The sequence below is a fragment of the Malania oleifera genome, chromosome 13 (assembly GCF_029873635.1).
Source record: "Malania oleifera isolate guangnan ecotype guangnan chromosome 13, ASM2987363v1, whole genome shotgun sequence".
Classification (NCBI taxonomy): Eukaryota; Viridiplantae; Streptophyta; class Magnoliopsida; order Santalales; family Ximeniaceae; genus Malania; species Malania oleifera.
Window position 1 is genome coordinate 25,905,169 of NC_080429.1, and position 18,379 is coordinate 25,923,547.

General features: G+C 37.6%; 1 protein-coding gene across 4 annotated transcripts; it reads right to left on the bottom strand.

Annotated features, from left to right (window-relative positions):
- Positions 1 to 323: 323 nt before the first annotated feature.
- LOC131146734 (protein DETOXIFICATION 16-like) lies at positions 324 to 14,606 on the bottom strand. 4 transcript variants are annotated; one of them, XM_058096492.1, is made up of 9 exons: positions 14,158 to 14,505; positions 12,471 to 13,015; positions 12,201 to 12,287; positions 11,734 to 11,790; positions 11,367 to 11,605; positions 11,114 to 11,232; positions 10,924 to 11,010; positions 2,186 to 2,294; positions 324 to 548 (listed from the first exon to the last, which is right to left on the bottom strand). In XM_058096492.1, exons 1-8 carry the CDS (start codon positions 14,497 to 14,499, stop codon positions 2,187 to 2,189), a joined length of 1,584 nt encoding a protein of 527 aa, XP_057952475.1. In that variant the 5' UTR covers positions 14,500 to 14,505; the 3' UTR covers positions 324 to 548; position 2,186. The 4 variants fall into 4 exon arrangements, with proteins under 4 accessions (XP_057952475.1, XP_057952476.1, XP_057952474.1 ...); XM_058096491.1 differs by lacking the exon at positions 324 to 548 and adding an exon at positions 1,835 to 1,897 and having other exon boundaries at positions 14,158 to 14,530; XM_058096493.1 differs by lacking the exon at positions 2,186 to 2,294.
- Positions 14,607 to 18,379: the final 3,773 nt, after the last annotated feature.

Genomic DNA, 18,379 nt, shown 5'->3' on the forward strand with positions numbered 1-18,379 from the left:
TAGATGTCCACCAAGGGATTTCTGCCTCCAAGTTATAAGACAAAATCTTATACTTCCCTACACCATACCAACTTCTCAACACCTAACATACCCATCTCCTATTTTTCATCCTAACTCATTCCTATACTCTAGTATAAATCATTTCCTAAGTTCTCCAAATCACAAAATCATTGCTTTGATACCAAATGTAACGCACCGAACCTTTAAACCTGGGTCGGGTGCGTTATACCTAATAAAATCCTGATAATCCATAAGTCAATAAATACGCAGCGGAAAACATAAACATAATCTCCATAAATATAATACCAGAGTCTACTATTTCCTATCTACAATCTATATTATCCATTCATCACCTGCATTTCTTTATATGCACATATCTCCAAAACATTTAAGTATTCACAATTATTCCTTTCTCAGTAGACTTAAAATATAAAAACATAAAACAAAAAATATTTACATTCCCAAATATAAAAAATATACACTTTCTTATTATAATCCTCAAAATGCTAAAAACCCTTGAGCTCTCTAAGCCCGACCTCGAGGATGTCCTGAAAAAGAAATAATCGTATTCGGGTGAGACACATCTCAGTAAGGGAAGAAACAATATATTAAAAACAGTGTGAGGCTAACATAAGATTTATAGATATCATTTTAATAACATTTGCAAAACGTTATCATAACACTGAAACCATTCTCTAAACCAAATCAATCACATACAAAGATTTAACCCACAAGATTACCAAAGGATAGGGGTGATTACCCGCCCATACAAGTAGCACCCCTCTGCTCTGATACTTAGGCAACTCTAGGGTCGCTACTAAAGCATACCAGGGCACTCACTTTACTCAGTAAGCCTTGAAGTATTAGATTGATCTCGTACTCACACAGTTCAAACATAGGTTTACCAGTGATAGCCCCAAGGATAGGGAAATCTATCTGTCCATACAAGTAGGTTCTCTCTGCCCTAGTACGTTATGCAGCTACTGTCACATCTGAAGTTACTAGTGCACTCACCTTTCTCAGCATGCCCTCAGGAGAAGAGTACACTTCGCTCATTCGTAACATATTCTATGTACATAGATACTTCTAATATCATAATAAGTTATTTTTTTCCTGTCATTATTCAATCATTCATATCTGTTTGTGTTCATAGCTTAAAAATTACATTACATTTCACTTTAAGTGACTCTTTCCCATTTGCATCATTCACATTTCACATTTCATTCCATTGTCATTTCATTCCATTTTCATTTCATTCATTCGTACTACAGCCACTCTTTAGCTGTCATTAGTTAGTCCACATAGAAATAAGTTAGAATCTGCTAACACAACTCATTTTAACTGTCATCAATTAGTCCACATAGAAAGTGCGCTAGAATCTACCAACACGACTTTCAGCTGTAATACATTTACATGGTTGCATTTAATATACACAAGCAGCATGGTTCATATCATATTTTATTTTTAATACTTTACTTACTTAACCTACATCTCCTACATATAACATATATTTGCACAAAACTTACATTTACTCATACCACACAATTTAATAGTAAAATTCATACATATTCCTGTAAAATAGGTCAACCCACATTTAGCATTTAAATACTGAAAATATAATTTTTATTTTTTTTACATAATTTCCCAGAAAATACCTTTCACTTTCATCAATTCATTTCCATATATACATAGCTAAATAAATGGTCCTAGGCTCAAAAAACATAGTTTACATGGTTGGCATTTTCATAATCCACACCCAAACATATACATAAATATAACATAATTTATTACCTTTAATTTCATAAAATCTAATTTAATATACAATTTCTCCTTACCTGAATCCTTGAACTACACAGACAGAAATCCCACACAAATGCTCACAGCGCTCACTTGGACCCTGGTTCAAAAACCCTAAATCCATTAAATTAACCATAAATAAAATACTATTTAAATATTTTCTAGGACCATAATTTCCAAATAAATAGTTATACCCGCAAATATAACCAATTTACCTAATTCCCCAAATCCCACTCTCGCTTTAGTGTGGGATCTAGAAAACCCAAATTAAAAATTTACTCACGCCAAAATGACAACAATCGCGACTAGGACCACTTGGTGGTGCCCGATCGTCAATTTAGCGGTAGATTAAAAGAGAAATTAAAAAATTAGGGAAAAGTTGTCTTACCCTAGGAATGGTGCCTACGCCACTCCCACAACAAATCTGCTCCAGTAGGAATGTCGGTGGCCGAGTTAGGAATCCAACAACACCTTCTGGTTTTCAATCTGTCGCAAATCTGTCAAGAAATTGAGAGAGAGAGACGAAGACAGAACGAGCAACTGGAGAATTCAGCGGGGGCGGCGCTCCTCTCTGTTTTGAAATTGAATAATTCGATCTGGATGCTTCTCAGCATCCAGATTCATATGCTAATATATTATATTATAATATTATACCTTATTATATAAACATATATATATATATATATATATATGTGTGTGTGTGTGTGTGTGTGTGTGTATTCCTTCATCCTTACATACACACACATGTGTATATATATATATAAACATATAAATATCATACACTTAATTTAATTAATTCAATTAAATAACGTTTAATTAATTTATTAATTCAATTATATAATATTTAATTAAATAATTAATTAATAATTAATCTAATTTTATTTTATTCTATTATTTTTTTTCTTTTCATACTATTCATTTTATCTATTTATTTATTATTTTTTTTCCTAATTATTTCAATCATTTTAATTTTCTGGGTCTTTACAATTACGTTAGTGTTTTACAAGTTCACAAATTTCACACTGAAAATCAGAAGACATCTTATTTGAACAAATGGAAAGAAATAAATATCTTAAGTATTGAAAATTTGGATGACCCATCCTAGAATGCCATAAAAAAATTTCACTATCCCTAGAAATAGATGCAGAATCACAAATAGCACTTTGACATTGTTTACTCATATTCGCTTCTTCAAAGTAGTAAAGTCCCTCACATTCCTTAGTGTTACGGTCCAACTATTTTCACACCCTTGTGAATGGTCGTGTGGTGCTAGTTAAAACACTCTTGTTTAACTAGTCAGCCTATCGTTTACCAACATTCATCCACAAAACACTTTCATTAGCATTCAATCAAATGGCAGCAGAAATAGTAAGCATTTATGAAAGCTGTGGCAAGCAAACAGTAAACATTGAAGCAAACGTAATTCATTAACAACACTTTCGTTGACATTGTGTGCTTAGCAAGGGAGGCAAGTAGGCTAAACACGTTGACAATAGTTAGTGAGTTTTACAATAATTGATGAACACTCACCCTCCCCTAAAGAGCTTTTTAGGCCATTCTCACTCTAGTACTAGGAAATATCAAAGTGACCGAGGAGTCATACTGTCTTATTTGGCATATAAAGACACTACTAGTAGAAAATAACCCTACACTTGTATTTACATGATGGAAACCCATGCCAATCACACGAGATAAGCGGTCACAAGCGAGCATAATGCCCTGAACAAGCTTAGCTCATGACATTCTCCCCTACTTTTGCGGTCGACGTCTTCATAGACTTTGGCGATAGGTACACTTGAACTTTGTCCATGAACAGTTGCATATCTTCCATAGAAATCCAGCAGATTTCTTTGTCATCAAGGCATTTCCACTTCACTAGGAACTTCTGCCACTTCTTCCTTGAGGATATGAACTTTCTATCTACAAGGATCTCTTAAACTTCATGTCTATCAGGTTGCACTATCTTCAACTCTGCTTTGTTGGACTGACTTCTGCTCAGATCAATGGTGTTGTCATTGAATGGCTTGAGGCAGCTAACATGAAATTGTGGTCTTCTCCCCTGATCTGCCCACTTCTTCATCTTCTTAAAAGCTTTCTCCAGATAGGCTTGGGCTCGGCATTCTGTCTCCATTCTCTGGTGAAGATGTATGCCCTGGGACTCTTTCGTCTGTACGGCTCACCCACCATGTGAGGTAATAGCGGCAGCTGGCCTGTAACAAGCTCAAAAGAGCTTTTATTGGTTGTTGAGCTCCTTTGGACATTGCCACAGAACGGAGCCACATCAAGTAGTTACACGCCGTTCTTCTGGTTGTCATTGACAAAATGGCATAAGTACTCGTCTAGCAGCTCTTTGAATCTCTTCATATATCCGCATGTCTATCGGTGATAACTCGAAGAGATGTCAATATGTGACTTGAATATCCTGAAAAATTCTATCAAGAAGTTGTCAGTGAACATTAAGTCTCGGACACAAATAATAATTTGGGGAAGACCCCATGTAATGGCCCGAATAATTAAAATTATTAAAATAATTAGGAAATATAATAAATGAAATGGATTAAAGGATAATAATGGAAAGAGGAAGGAAGGATTTTAGAACAGTAGGCCTCATCGACGAATGTCCTGTCTTCTTCGACGAGTGCCCTTCTAGAGATCGTCGACGAACTTTAGTCCCTCGTCGACGAAGGAATCCTGAGAGAGTAAAACTTAAACTTTGAAATTCATCGATGAAAGTATCTTCTTATTGACGAAGTATCTATAGTGGCTCATCGACGAACCCACGTGTCTCGTCGACGAAGCCCTGCCTATAAATTGAATTTCTCTCATTTTCAACGAGGAAATTCAGGAACCATCACTCTCTCTCTCTCTCTCTCTCTAAAAAACAGTTCCTCCAACCTTCTCTCTTCGATTTCGGGTTGGATTTGACTCGGTTTGACGATCCGGAACCACCACGAGGATCGTAGGATCATTCTCTGCAAGGCTGTAAGAGGTGATCATTGGTTTGAGAGGTTTGGGAAACATCCCAAAATCAGGGTAAGTGAGTTATTTTGGAAATTTCTTAATGAATATTGTTATTTGGAGTCTAGGGAGTATTAAATAAGTATTTTTTTTTTAGATTTAAGTTAGTTGGAGTTTAGTCTAATCAAACTCAGATTTTTGGATTTAGGGTCCAAATGAACGCTGTGGGTATCGCTTTGGGGATCCTGTCGGCGTAGTTCAAAAATCAGGTAAGGGGAAATTATATATTAAATCGGGTTTTTATGAATTGAATAAAATGGACCATGTTATATAAATGTATATGAGTTTTCATTTCAATATAAAATGTCAATCATGTAAATTATGTTTTCTAAGCTTAGGGTTGCTTATATAGCTATGTATATGTGAAAATAAACCAATGAAAGTGAATAATATTTTGAGGATAATTATGTAATAAATGAAAGATATATTTTTAGTATATGAACATTAAGAGTTGAATAACCTATTTTACAGGAATATGTATGAATTTTACTATTAAATGTGGCATGAGTAAGTGTAAAGTTTTATGCAAATATATGTTAAATGTATGAGATGCAGGCTAAGTCAGTAAAGCATTAAGAAGAAAATATGTTATGGACTATACTGCTTGTGTATGTTAATGCAACCATGTAAATGTAAGACAACTAAAAAGAGTCATGTTAGCAGATTCTAGTACATTTCTATATAGACTAACTGATGACAACTAAAAGGAGCTGTAGACTAACTGATGATGGCTAAAGACCAGCTGTAAAATGAATGAAATAAAGGAAAATGCAATAAGATGGCAATGAAATGATAATTGAATGAAATGTGAAATGTGAACGATATAAAATGGAAAGAGTCACTGAAAGTGAAATACAATGTTATGTTTAAGCTATGAACATGAAAAGATGTGAAGGGTTGAATAATGGAAGTAAGAATAATGTATTATGATATTAAAAGTATCTATGTATGTAGAACAAGTTACGATTGGGCGGGCGTACTCTTCGCCTGAGGACTTGCTGAGAAAGGCGAGTGCACTAGTAACTTTAGATGTGGTAGTAACTGCATAATGTATTAGAGCAGAGGGAACCTACTTGTATGAGCTAGTAGATTTCCCTATCCTTAGGGCCATCGTTGGTAAACCTTTGTTTGAACTGTATGAGTACAAGATCAATTTAATATTCGAGGGCTTACTGAGTAAGGTGAGTGCCCTAGTATGCTTCAGCAGCAACCCTAGGGTTTCCAAATATATCAGAGCAGAGGGGTGCTACTTGTATAGGCAGGTAATCGCCCGTATCCTTAGGTAATCTCGTGGGTTAAATCTTTTGCTTTTGTTTGGTTAGGCTCAGAGAATGATTTCATTGTTTATGATGACGTTTTGCAAATATTATTAAAATGAAATCTATAAACCTCATGTTAGTCACATGCTGTTTTAATATATTATTTCATCCCTTACTGAGATGTGTCTCACCCAAAATGATTATTTCTGTTTCAGGACATCCTTGAGGTCGGGCTTAAAGAGCTCGAGGGTTTTTAGCTTTTTTTAGGATTGTAAAGAAAAAGGGTATATTTTTTATATACTATGGGGATTGTATAAAGTTTAAGTTTATATTTTATGTTGTTATGTTTTAAGTCTGTTGAGGATGGAATGATTGTGAATACCGAAATGTTTTGGAGACATGTGTATATATGGAAATGCAAGTGATGGATGGTTAATATGGATTATAGATAGAAATAGTAAACTTTGGTATTATGGTATTATATTTATGGAAATTATATTTAAGTTTTCCGCTATGTTTATGTTGATTTATGGATTATCGGGATTTTATCAGGTATAATGCATCGAACCAGGGTTTAAGGGTTCGGGGTGTTCCACCCCAGTGTTTCACAACAGTCGCAAGGAACAATTGTGTCATCTCCTCTGCCGAACAGTACTTTGGTGCGGCCATGAAAGTACCGTACTTCTTCCGCACCCTGTTGTCTTGTTGGCAAGTGAGACAAGTTTTGGTATAATCAACCACATCATCCGGTGTGTGCGGCCAACAATACCTGCTCAGTAGTCTTGTCATTGGAGTCATTCTCCATGAATACCCTTCAACAAACATCCTGCAAAATCTAGTAAGGCCAAGAAAGGAACGCAACTCCTTCATTGTCGTGGGGATCTTCCATTCTTGAATCATCCTTACCTTCTCCATTCCCCTCCGGATACGACCTTGTTTAACCACATAACCAAGGAATTTTCTACTCCGATGAGCGAAAGAGCACCTCTCTCTCTTCACATACAGATTGTTTCCCCTCAGCCTATCGAACACCTTCCACAGATGCTCTTCATTATTCCTCTGAAACAACACTAATGCTCCCAACAATGTTTTGGAAGGGCAAACACATCCCGCTTCCCATTCATTAAGCTGTTTCCCCAACTCTACTATCTCTGGAGGTGTCATCCGACATGGCCCTTTGGCAGGTGGTTTCACTCGTGATAACATGCTCCACAGTCCGTCGTGAAGGCAAATTGTGAGGTATCTTATCCGGTAACACCTCCTTGTACTCATCCAACACCGCTTAGATGGTCGTAGGCCCCAGCTCTTCGCCTACTTCTTTTTCTACCACCACCGTGGCTAGACGTGTTTGCTCACCCTGATCCAATCCCTCATTGAGTTGTATGGCTCAAAGGCACTTACCGTCGTCTCCTTTCATTGCAACGACTTGCACCATGCACGAGTGATCTCCCATCAGACATAGAGAACTAGCTGAAGGCATCAACACTTCCCTCGTCCCCCTTAGGAACTCCATTCCTAGAATGACTAGAAAGTCATCCAATGGCACCGCTGTGAAATTCGCATGACCTTCCTACTGTCCAAGCTTCTAAGTCACTTGCTTGGCTACTCCCAGAGTAGGTTGGGCTACAGAGTTAACTGCTTTCATGCATCCTGTATCCTTCTCTAAGGATAAGTTAAGTCTCTATGCTTCCAATTGCGAAACAAAATTGTGAGTAGCCCACGTATCCACCATAGCGCGGGTACTCTTCCCATTTATCCTCAAGTCCACAAACAGTAACCCTTTTGCTTGTGTAACATTTGGTGCTTTTGCCTGCTTTTCCAATGTGCTCACCAACCCACTGAACCTACTCTCGGGGCAACATTCTCTTCCTCCTCAGTTTCCACCACTTTTCCTAAAGTGGAAGCTTGTAAGGCATTGAGTAATCCCTTGTGTTGACACTCACTCACTCTGTGAGATCCACCACACAAGTAACACAAAATTTTCCTCCTCCCCTTTCCATTAGGTGTGTTGAACCCTTGAGATGACGAAGCTTCCTTCGAGGTTGATGATTTAGAGTCGGCTCCCCTACTCTTGGGTTTGCCTTTCTTGAAAGACTTTCCACTGTTTCGCTCTCCGCCAAATCGTTTGGACGAAGCGGTATCATCCCCAGTGTAGTCAGTCAAGTGTTCTACAGTAGTTTGTGCAGTTGACAAGTCTTAAACCCTTTGCCTATGAAGTTCAGTTCTTGCCCACGATTTCATCCCCTCAAGAAAATAGAACAACTTGTCCTTCTCCGACATATCCCGAATATCCAACATCAAAGTAGAAAATTGTTTCACATATTCCCTGATCGACCCCGTATGTTTGAGATCTCTTAGCTTTCTCCTTGCATTATACTCAACATTCTCAGGAAAGAATTGGGCCTTGAGCTCTCTCTTCAAGTTTACGCAACTATCAATTACACAACTTCCATTTTCAATCTTTTGGTACTTGGTACGCGACCACAGTTTGGCATCACCAACCAAGTACATGGTCGTAGTATCCACCTTTACCTGTTATGAGGCCATCCTCATAGCGCAAAAGTACTGCTCCACATCAAACAAGAAGTTCTCTAACTCCTTGGCATCTCGAGCACCCCCATACGTCCTGGGTTCTACTACCTTGGTCTTGCTAACTCCTGGAGTGTTGGAGTTCCCCATAGCAAGAACCATCAGATTCACCTTTGCATCCAGATCAGCCATTTGCAACTGCAAAGTTTCAACAGTGTGGAGAAAGTCCTCTGACATGTCGCCTATCAAACCTGCTTGATGTTTTTGTGATCCCATCACTTTATCAACAAGTTCTCTTATCTGGGCCACCTCCGCGGCCACAGTATTGGTTGTTGCCACAACTTATGCTTCTAGCACGTTGATCCTCTCAACATTGTTTGGTGCCATGGTCACTTATCAAAGCTTTCCAAATCCCACAACGAAGGCAATTGAATTCACGTAGCAACTCAATCTTGGGTTCTGATACCAAGTGTCACGGTCTGACTATTTTTACACCCTTGTGAAGGGTCGTGCGGCGCTAGCTAAAGCACTCTTGTTTAACTAGTTAGCCTATCATTTACCAACATTCATCTACAAAACATTTTCATTAGCATTTAATCAAATGGCAGTGGAAGCAGTAAGCATTCATGAAAGTCGTGGCAAGCAAGTAGTAAACATTGAAGCAAATGTAATTCATTAACAACACCTCCGTTGACATTATGTGCTTAGCGAGGGAGGTAAATAGGCTAAACACGTTAACAATAGTTAGTGAGTTTTACAATGACTGATGAACACTCACCCTCCCCTAAAGAGCTTTCTAGGCCATTCCCACTCTAGCACTAGAAAACATCAAAGTGACCAAGGAGTCATATTGCCTTATTTGGTATACAAAGACACTACTAGTAGAAAATAACCCTACACTAGTATTTACATGATAGAAACCCATCCCAAGCACACGAGATAAGCGGTTATAGGAAAGCATAATGCCCTGAACAAGCTTAGGTCATGACACTTAGCATTGTCAATCATCTTCCCCGATGATAGGTCTTGAAAAACACAATGAGAGGAAATGAATTTAGTAGAGAAATTGGAATTTTTGTCAACTGGCTACCGGATATATAACAAGTTGCGAGACAATCTAGGGATGTGTAGGACAGATTCTAGAGTTATAAAGTCAGAGATTTGAATACTCCCTTTACTTGCAGCAAATGAAAGTGATCCATCTGCAATTTTAACTTTCAAATTTTCAGCACAAGGTGAATAAGATGAGAACAAATGATAGGAATCGGTCATATGATCAGAGGCACCAGAATCAAATATTCATGGTGATTTTTCCTAGTTTCAGTTGAGTCCAACCAAAAATTCAAAGACTCGTTCATTTTCAAGTCTTTTCTTGTATTGGGTATTGTCTCTGACTAGGGGAATTCCCATTCTTGCTCAATGCTTAGTTCGAGTTTTTGCCAGAGATTCGTCATCTCCATATAGTAGTCAGTGACGTTTCTTTCTCCTTGCCGCATCTACCATGGCTGAGTTTTGATCTCAAAGATTTAGGAGTAGCTTTCAACATCCGAGTATGTCTCTCGGACAGCATCCTAGACATCCTTCGCTGTCGGTAGGAATAGATAGGTCTTGCCGATTGAAGGTTTCATGGAGTTCACCAGCCACACAGTCTCCTTGGAGTTCTCAGACTTCCACTTCTGCAAAGCTGCAGTGTCGATTGAGGCGGGCTTCTTCCTCTCGCCGGTAAGGTAGCCTAACTTTCCTTTGCCGTCAATCAGGAGTTTGATTGACTAAGCCCATTCACGGAAATTCTTTCCGTTCAGTCTCTCCAATGAGAGTGGGAAGGACGAGCTGTCTAGCCTATTCGAACTCAAGGTGAAGGTGGCTTCAGTCTCGCCGTCGAGAGCTTCAGAGGTGCTAAACCCTCTACTATTGATGGCTCCTTCTGCCATCGTTAACAAGGATTATAGAAGCCCTAACTCTGATACCATGAAATCAGAATAGGTATTCTATATTTCTTGAAATTGAATAATTTGTACGAGCCAATACATGATACTTATAATACAATTGGATATGCTAAATAAGGAAACAATTTCTTAAAATAATCTCTCTTAATAATAATCAATTCTCTACATAAAATTCGCCTAAATCACTCCAATATACTTGGGATTTCTACAACAGCAATGTATTTGATGAGATGCTAGAAGCACGGAGCCTACCCTTGGCTTTCTTTGCCTGAGCAATTAATATGGTAAAACAAAGAAAAGAAGTTAGAAAGGAAAAGCATGCAAAGAAAAACATATTGCTCTGCAATTGAACACAAGGTAAGTTCATAATGTACCTCTTGCCCCCAATCCGTGCGCATGGTAACGGCTAAAAGCAATAATGCTTGTGAAGCACTTCCACATATGATTCCCATCCAAAATCCCTGCAACCAAACACCCCAAAAGGGGGGAAAAAAAATAGAGGCATCCATAACACAAAAACAGAAAAAGTTCTGCCTGCTTGATGAGATTTACAACAATTTCTACCTTTCCTCCAAAGTGGAATACAAAAGTCAAGATGATTGCAGAAGGAAGGCCTAAAAGGTAATAAGCTCCTAGATTTACAAAAGCACCCATCTTCTGCCAACCACATCCTCTTGCTGTACCTAAAAGTTTCTCAAAGGCAAATTCTATCTCATCATGCATATCATAAGTTGTAGGTGATAAATTGCAACATAGTGAGCTGAGAAAAAAAAAAAAAAAAAAGGGAATTATGACATAGCGAAGGACACAAACCAACCTGAGAGTACACCCTGAATTCCATCCATGAAGTTGGAGGCAGCAAGCACTGGCATTATGGATGCTAAATATCTTACAACTTCCTCTTCGTTGGTATACAAGTAGCCCCATACATTTTGAACTGCAATTGCAGTGATGCTAAGCAGCAAGCCTTCGGTAACAGCCAGGAATAGAACTACCTGCACTGCTAGACGTGCACTCCGTGGTTTTCCAGCACCCAATTCATTTGAAACTCTCGTGCTTTTAACCATAGGAGGAGAAGGAGAAGAAGAAGAAGAATAAGAAGAATAAGAAGAATTGAAGAAGGTTGTCATATTGGTAAGTCAAGGTATATTAAAGCACAGCAGATGCTATTTTGTTGAACTTACCTTACGGCACTGCCCAAACCAAAGGGGATTCTGAAGACCACGGAGCTTGTGTTAAGGCTGGAGAAGGGCAATCATTTGAAGTTAGGTGGAGGTGTATTCACATAAATTTCGTGAACTACGCTTCTTGCAAAATTATCTATGCTGGTCCACATTCCTTTCTTCCTTCTAAACAAGAATGGCCGGAGCTGCTGCGGCCCGTAATTTAAAGGAAGACAAACTTAATTTGGATTTCTACCCATGAAACTTTGTTTTCTTTAGTACCAACCAATGCTATTGAAAATCAATTTTTGATGAAAAAGTGTCAACAGAAAATCCTATCAGATGAAAATTATGGTTAGAGAAGCTTCCCTTGCTTAGTTCACTTCCTAATTATTTGATAACACGCTTCTTTGCTGTTAAGTGCATGGAGTGAATGCACTTTTGGGAAATTCAGGATTGCAGCGTGGAGGACGTATGGAGATGCAAACCTGATTGACATTATTGATGTTTCCAGCTTTGGATTGGGAAGAAAACCCGACATGAGAACTAAGAACTCGTATGACCAGAATTCCAAGCTGATGATACAGGCACCACAGTTAAAGCTTTGTTGTACATATCACACAAGTCACTTGTGACCATCTTAAGAACTCAAAAAGCTTGTAGGGTTAGGATATAATTAGATTTCGAAATATAAATAAGTGCTTATCAATAAAATAATTGGATATTTCAATCAATCAAAAAGGGAGAAAGAGACTCACCAGACCATAAGAGCTGAAGGAATACCAACATTAAGAAAGTTGAAGAGATTTTTCACTCCCTCCTCAGAGAACCCTGTCCAAGTTTGCTGACAAGTGGAAGAAAACTTGATATAAATTGCCAAAATCAGAACATTGATCCAATAAGAGATGGCACTGGACAGAGCAGCGCCTTCATTGCCGAATCCGAACCTCAAAACCAGCATCCAACACACAACAACATGAAGAGAACTTGTTACTCCAGTGCTTATCATCAATGGCAAGACATTGTTCTGGGTCTGTAAGAATTTGAATTGACACTGAAGAAGGCCATAAGGGAAAATGCTGGGAATCAGCCACCGAGCATAGATACCAGCTTGCAATGAGATTTCTGGATTCTGTCCAAGGTGCAGGAATATCTGCCCAGTGCATGCCCAGAGAAATGCTATGGGAATGCTCATAAGCACAAGGACAACCATAGCTCTCTGCATGTATATGCCAAGCATATGGTACTGCTTTGCTCCATAGGCCTGTCCACAGAATGTATCCAGTGCACTTCCCATTCCCAGCTAGTCCAAATGAAAGTTAGAAATGTTAAAAGTCTTCCTTCATGCTACATTTTTTGTTTTTTTGTTTTGGAGCAGAAGCTAGCTTCCTTACTCTGCAAATGATTTTTTAAGTTTGATTTATTATTTTCAATGCATACCCATGTGGCTGCTCAACATATCTTTGAAACAAGGAAGAATAAGCCCTTTTGATATTTCTTAACTCAGGTCAGTACTATTGGCAGTAGTCTCTAGAAAAGTGATTATTGAGAAAATGGGAACTTAATTAGGGAAGTCTATGACTATAGTTTGCATAGTTTATCAATTTAAATTGGGGAGGCATGTGATTATAGCTTGAATAGCCTATCATTTTAAATCATCATGAATGTGGGCAAGCATGATCAATAGTCTTACCTTTGATAATCGTTTATAGAAAAGTGATTTGAGAGAAGGGAAACTTAATTAGGAAGTCTATGACTATAGTTTGCATAGCATGTCAATTTAAATTGGGGAGGCCTGTGATTATAGCTTGAATAGCTTATCATTTTAATTCATCATGAATGTGGGACAAGCATGATCAATACTCTGCATTTCATTTTCAAATAAATAAAAAGATGAAATAGAAAAATTAAAAGCCAGAATGGGAAACATAGTAGTAATTTTTTAATGGCAAGTCGCAATATGTGGCTAGTTCTCAGAACAGCCTTGGGTTTTGATAGGGTTGAGACGACAATAAAATGAAACAGAAAAAAAGAATCAAGGGATTCTATCATCTTTAGTGTTTAGTAAGGCATTCTTGAGGTGTGAAGGATTTAAAAAAGAAATAATAATGAAACAAAAGTTGAATTCATACCGGATGGAAGGTTGAGAGTCTTGAGACTAAGCACCTTGAAAATAGAAGATTGGAGGAGAAATGGAGAATATATACACAAAAAGGCAATGAACAACCAGTTCAGTTGTTATTTTCCTTTGGAACAGAAGTGATGTTTTTTCCATTTTTCATGAGTAAACCTCTTGGACCCAGAAAACTTGAGGGCAAAAAAGGGATAAGGTTGATTCTGACTTTGAGTAATACTGTGGAGCCATAAGAGAAACTAGATGTGTAGCAATTTTAGAGAAAATTAATGGGACATAGAACCATGCAAGAGTGGAAAAGATATAATTACCATGAAGCTAAAGCCAGTTACTCCAGCAAATGAGGTAGCCATGGAAGCACTTGAGAGAGAGAGCTCTCCAAGATGACCCACAAACATGACTGATATCATCTGCAAACTGTATTGCAAGAGACTCGCCACAACCAGAGGCCCTGCTAACTGTGTTTGCTTCTTCAGCTCAGCTATAATCTCTGTGCTGTCACAGCAAATCTGAGTCACCTTTGCACCAAATCCATGACTCACCTCAGAGTTTGGAATTAGGGGAGATCCAAAGGACGGTTCACAGTCTTCTTGATCCATCTCTCCCGCTGTTAATTGGTTTAAGATCTCTATGCTTGAGAAAAGCACAAGCATAAAATAAAGCACAAGACCTCTATATATATACACGTACATACACTTATGCAGAATACATGTCATGTTATCGACACAAAGTCCATCATCAAGAACAGAGAATTACAGTGGTAAGAATGATAAATCATGAACCTAAACTCTAAGGTGGCTTCTTTTTTTTTTTAAACCATTTAGACTTGCAATTTAATTAGCATAGGCTAAATTCTACACCACAAGCCTACAAAAGTTCATTAAATTGCACTTTGCCCTATGATAAAATTAAAACAGTTCAGTCTTTAAAATTTTATCTCAAACTTCTAACTCAGGATGTCATTAAAAATGAAATTCAATTCTTTATAACTTTTAAGGGCTAATAATGTGTAATTTACTCTTTAATTAATACATCTACGTTCTGTGCATTCATTGGAATGGATAAATGAACTTTAAAAAAATAATGGGTAGGTAGAGCCGTGAAACGATGTTCAATGACATTTTTTAATTTTTAATGTAAGTGTCAGCTATGCGATTGAAGGAAAAAACAACAATATTATAGAGAGTTTTTCCGGATTTAGTTTTCATTTATTTTTAAAATATTTAAGAAAAGTTTGGAAATTTTTATTTCTTATTTGATACATTCTAAAAAATATTTTTTATTTTTTATTTTTTATTTTTTGCAACTGCTCTCTTCCTCCCTTCCCTTCCCTTCTCCTTTTTCAGTGACCGTACTGCGCCGGTGCCTTGCCATCGTGTGCCAGTTTTGGAGACGACGGGAAGGTGAGATTGAACGAATAGGTGTCGCCGGACGTGTTGGGTTGGTCGTGGAGACTCCGGCGTGGTAGCCTGTCCTGCCAGTCAGAGCAGATCATCCACTAATCCAACACCGTTCGGCAGCGATTTCGCCATCGATGATCCCTTGACGGAAACTGCGGATCCAAAATCGTAGGTCATCGGGAACGCGCGGTCTCTACCTCTCCTCCAGCCAGAACAGCAGCGAGACAACCTTGGTGATGTGCCTTGATTTTGCTTTAAATGAACTTAATGGGAGTTCTTTCAGCGTGTTCTTAAGGGGAGTTTAGGATGATCAAGGGGTTAGTCTACTTTGTGGTTTACTGGACGTCGGCGACGGTGGCGATGGCGAGATAATAGGTGGTTTTACTTAGTTTTTAGTTAGTTTCAATTTTTCAGTTAGTTTTTTTTTTCCTGTTATTTCTGTTTCTTCCTTTCTTTCTCTTTCTTTCATCTATTCTCTGGTTATATGGACAGAGATCTCATATTGTACAAGGTAGATTAAATGAGATTGTCTTTCGTCTTCTCCTTCCTCTCGTTACTCTTTCATTACTCTATTTCATGGTATCAGAGTAGATATCTTAAGAGGATCCGCTGCAATGTCCATTCCGTTTGCCCCTGCATCTGTTTCTATGTCTAACACAAGTGCAGAGAGCACTCCCCACCATTTACAGAACGGTGATTCACAGGTGTAATGTTGGTGTCAAATGTATTCACTGGTCCATGATGATGGTTTAAGGTGAAAAAAAAAAAATTGGCTTTATAGGTGGATCAATTTTTCGACCAGCCTCAACAGATCTTTCAAATGGGAAAGATGCAACATTATGGTTATGTTCTTGGATTATCAATTTTGTGTCAAAAGAAATGAGGTTAGTATCATTTGTTCACAAATTGTGAAAGATATGTGGCAAGATCTCAAGAATAGGTTCACACTGGAAAATGAGTCTAGAATTTTTCAATTTCAGAAAGATATATCAATATTGGTTCAAGAAAATATGTCGATAAAAGATTACTATACGAAATTCAAGTCTTTATGAGATGAATTGACTGATTACAATTAAATTTCTCAACATGTTCTTGTGGTATTTTAAGAATCTGCACATGTGATGTCATTTGGCAGTTCTTAAAATATTAAGATGAACAACATGTTATTCAATTCTTGATGGGATTGAATGAATGTTTTTCTCCTGTTAGAGGCCAGATTCTGATGATGGAACCTCTACTAGAGATCAATAAAGTATTTTCTTTAATGGTTCAAGAAAAGAAATAGAGGGAAATTAGTAGAACTACTGCAATTGACATTGTGATCTTTAGGAGTAAAATGCAAGACTCTAATTCTTCAGGCGAAAGATTTGTTTCTGGAATTTAGCAGCAAAGGAGAGCCAAATTGTTTTGTACCAATTGTGGGTTGAATAATCACACGATTGATGAATGCTATAAAGTACATGCCTATCCTCCAAGATTCAAATTTAACAACTCTCGGAAGAAAGGAAAGTCTTCATCAGCAAACCAAGTCACGAGCCAACCTCTTGATACAACCTTTGAGTCGTCTAATCAATTACCTTTCTCTCACGAGGACTGTCAGAAATTGTTAGCTTTAATCCACTAACAATCTAATGAAACCATTACTCATCAAGCACCCAATATTGTTGCTAACATTCCTCCACAAAATACTCAAGGTATGATCCTTTCCATTTTTCCTTCGAGTTATTTAGCATATTCTTCAATATCTCAGAATAATTGGATTGTAGACACTGGTGCTACAGATCATATAATTCATTCCATTGATGTCTTTACTTCCATAACAAAATCTTTAAACACTTATGTTATGCTTCCAATTGGCAACAATGTACTAGTCACTCATCTTGGAACGGTTAAATTGTCTAAAAGATTAATTCTCAAAGATGTACTTTGTGTACCATCTTTCTCATATAATATGCTTTCGGTTAGCAAGCTTACTTCATCTTAGAAATGAACTTTTATATTCTTATCTGATGTTTGTTTTATTCAAGAATTTACGCCATGGGGGATGATTGAGATTGCTTGAAAGTTTGTTGGGTTATACATCTTACAACAATCAGGTGCTTATGCTGTTGAGTTTCCACAAAAATCAACCACTGTGAACTCTATCACAAATTCCAAAACTGGCATAGTAGATTAGGACATCCTTCAATGTCTCGATTGTATCTTCTTTCAAAGAATGTACTAGATATTGGTTTTTCAAAAAAAATTGATGGTCATTATACAATTTTTCCTTTAGCCAAACATAAAAGGCTTCCTTTTGAGATTCATTTATATAATAAAAGTTCTTCTTTCAATCTTATTCATGCTGATACATGAGGACCTTTTTTTGCTTCAACTCATAAGGGTTCTAGCTACTTTCTTACTTTAGTGCATGATCATTCTAGATTTACTTGGACCTACTTAATGAAAACAAAATCTGAAGTTAAAAATATTTTCATTGCTTTTTACAATCTGGTTGAAACATAGTTTGGCACAAAAATAAAATGTCTGAGATCTGACAATGGTTTAGAATTGAAAATGACAATTTTTTTTACTTCAAAAGGAATTTTACATCAAGTGTCATTGTTAGAATTGGTGTGATCCCAAGGGTGGGGGTGAATTGAGTTTTAAAAGCATTTTGACTAAATTAAACTGTTAGTTTTGGTGCAACCCAAGAGGGGGGTGAATTGGGAATTTAAAATTTGTCGCCTAGGTCTATTGGTTTTATCAATAGTGTAACACGGCCTAGGGTTAGTCTACGCAATCAACAAATAAACATACACGTGCAGTAAAAGTAAAGTGCGAGAAATAAACAATACACGCAATATGTTATCGAGGTTTGGCCAATACGTCCCCGTCTTGGCTACACCAACACAAGGATTCCACTATTGCTCACTTAAGAGGTGGAGCGGCACCGATTACAATCACGTCAATTCAAGGGGCTGACCTCAAACAACACGCCTTACCAGGATGACGCACCTAGCTTTCCTAACTAGGTCTAAGCCAGTCCGGGACTATTCAATAGAGCTAGTCTTCCTCTTCAGGCCCATGCCTGGAATACAACCAATGTGTATAAAATTTGTACATGGAAATGCGCTTCTACACAAGTAGATAT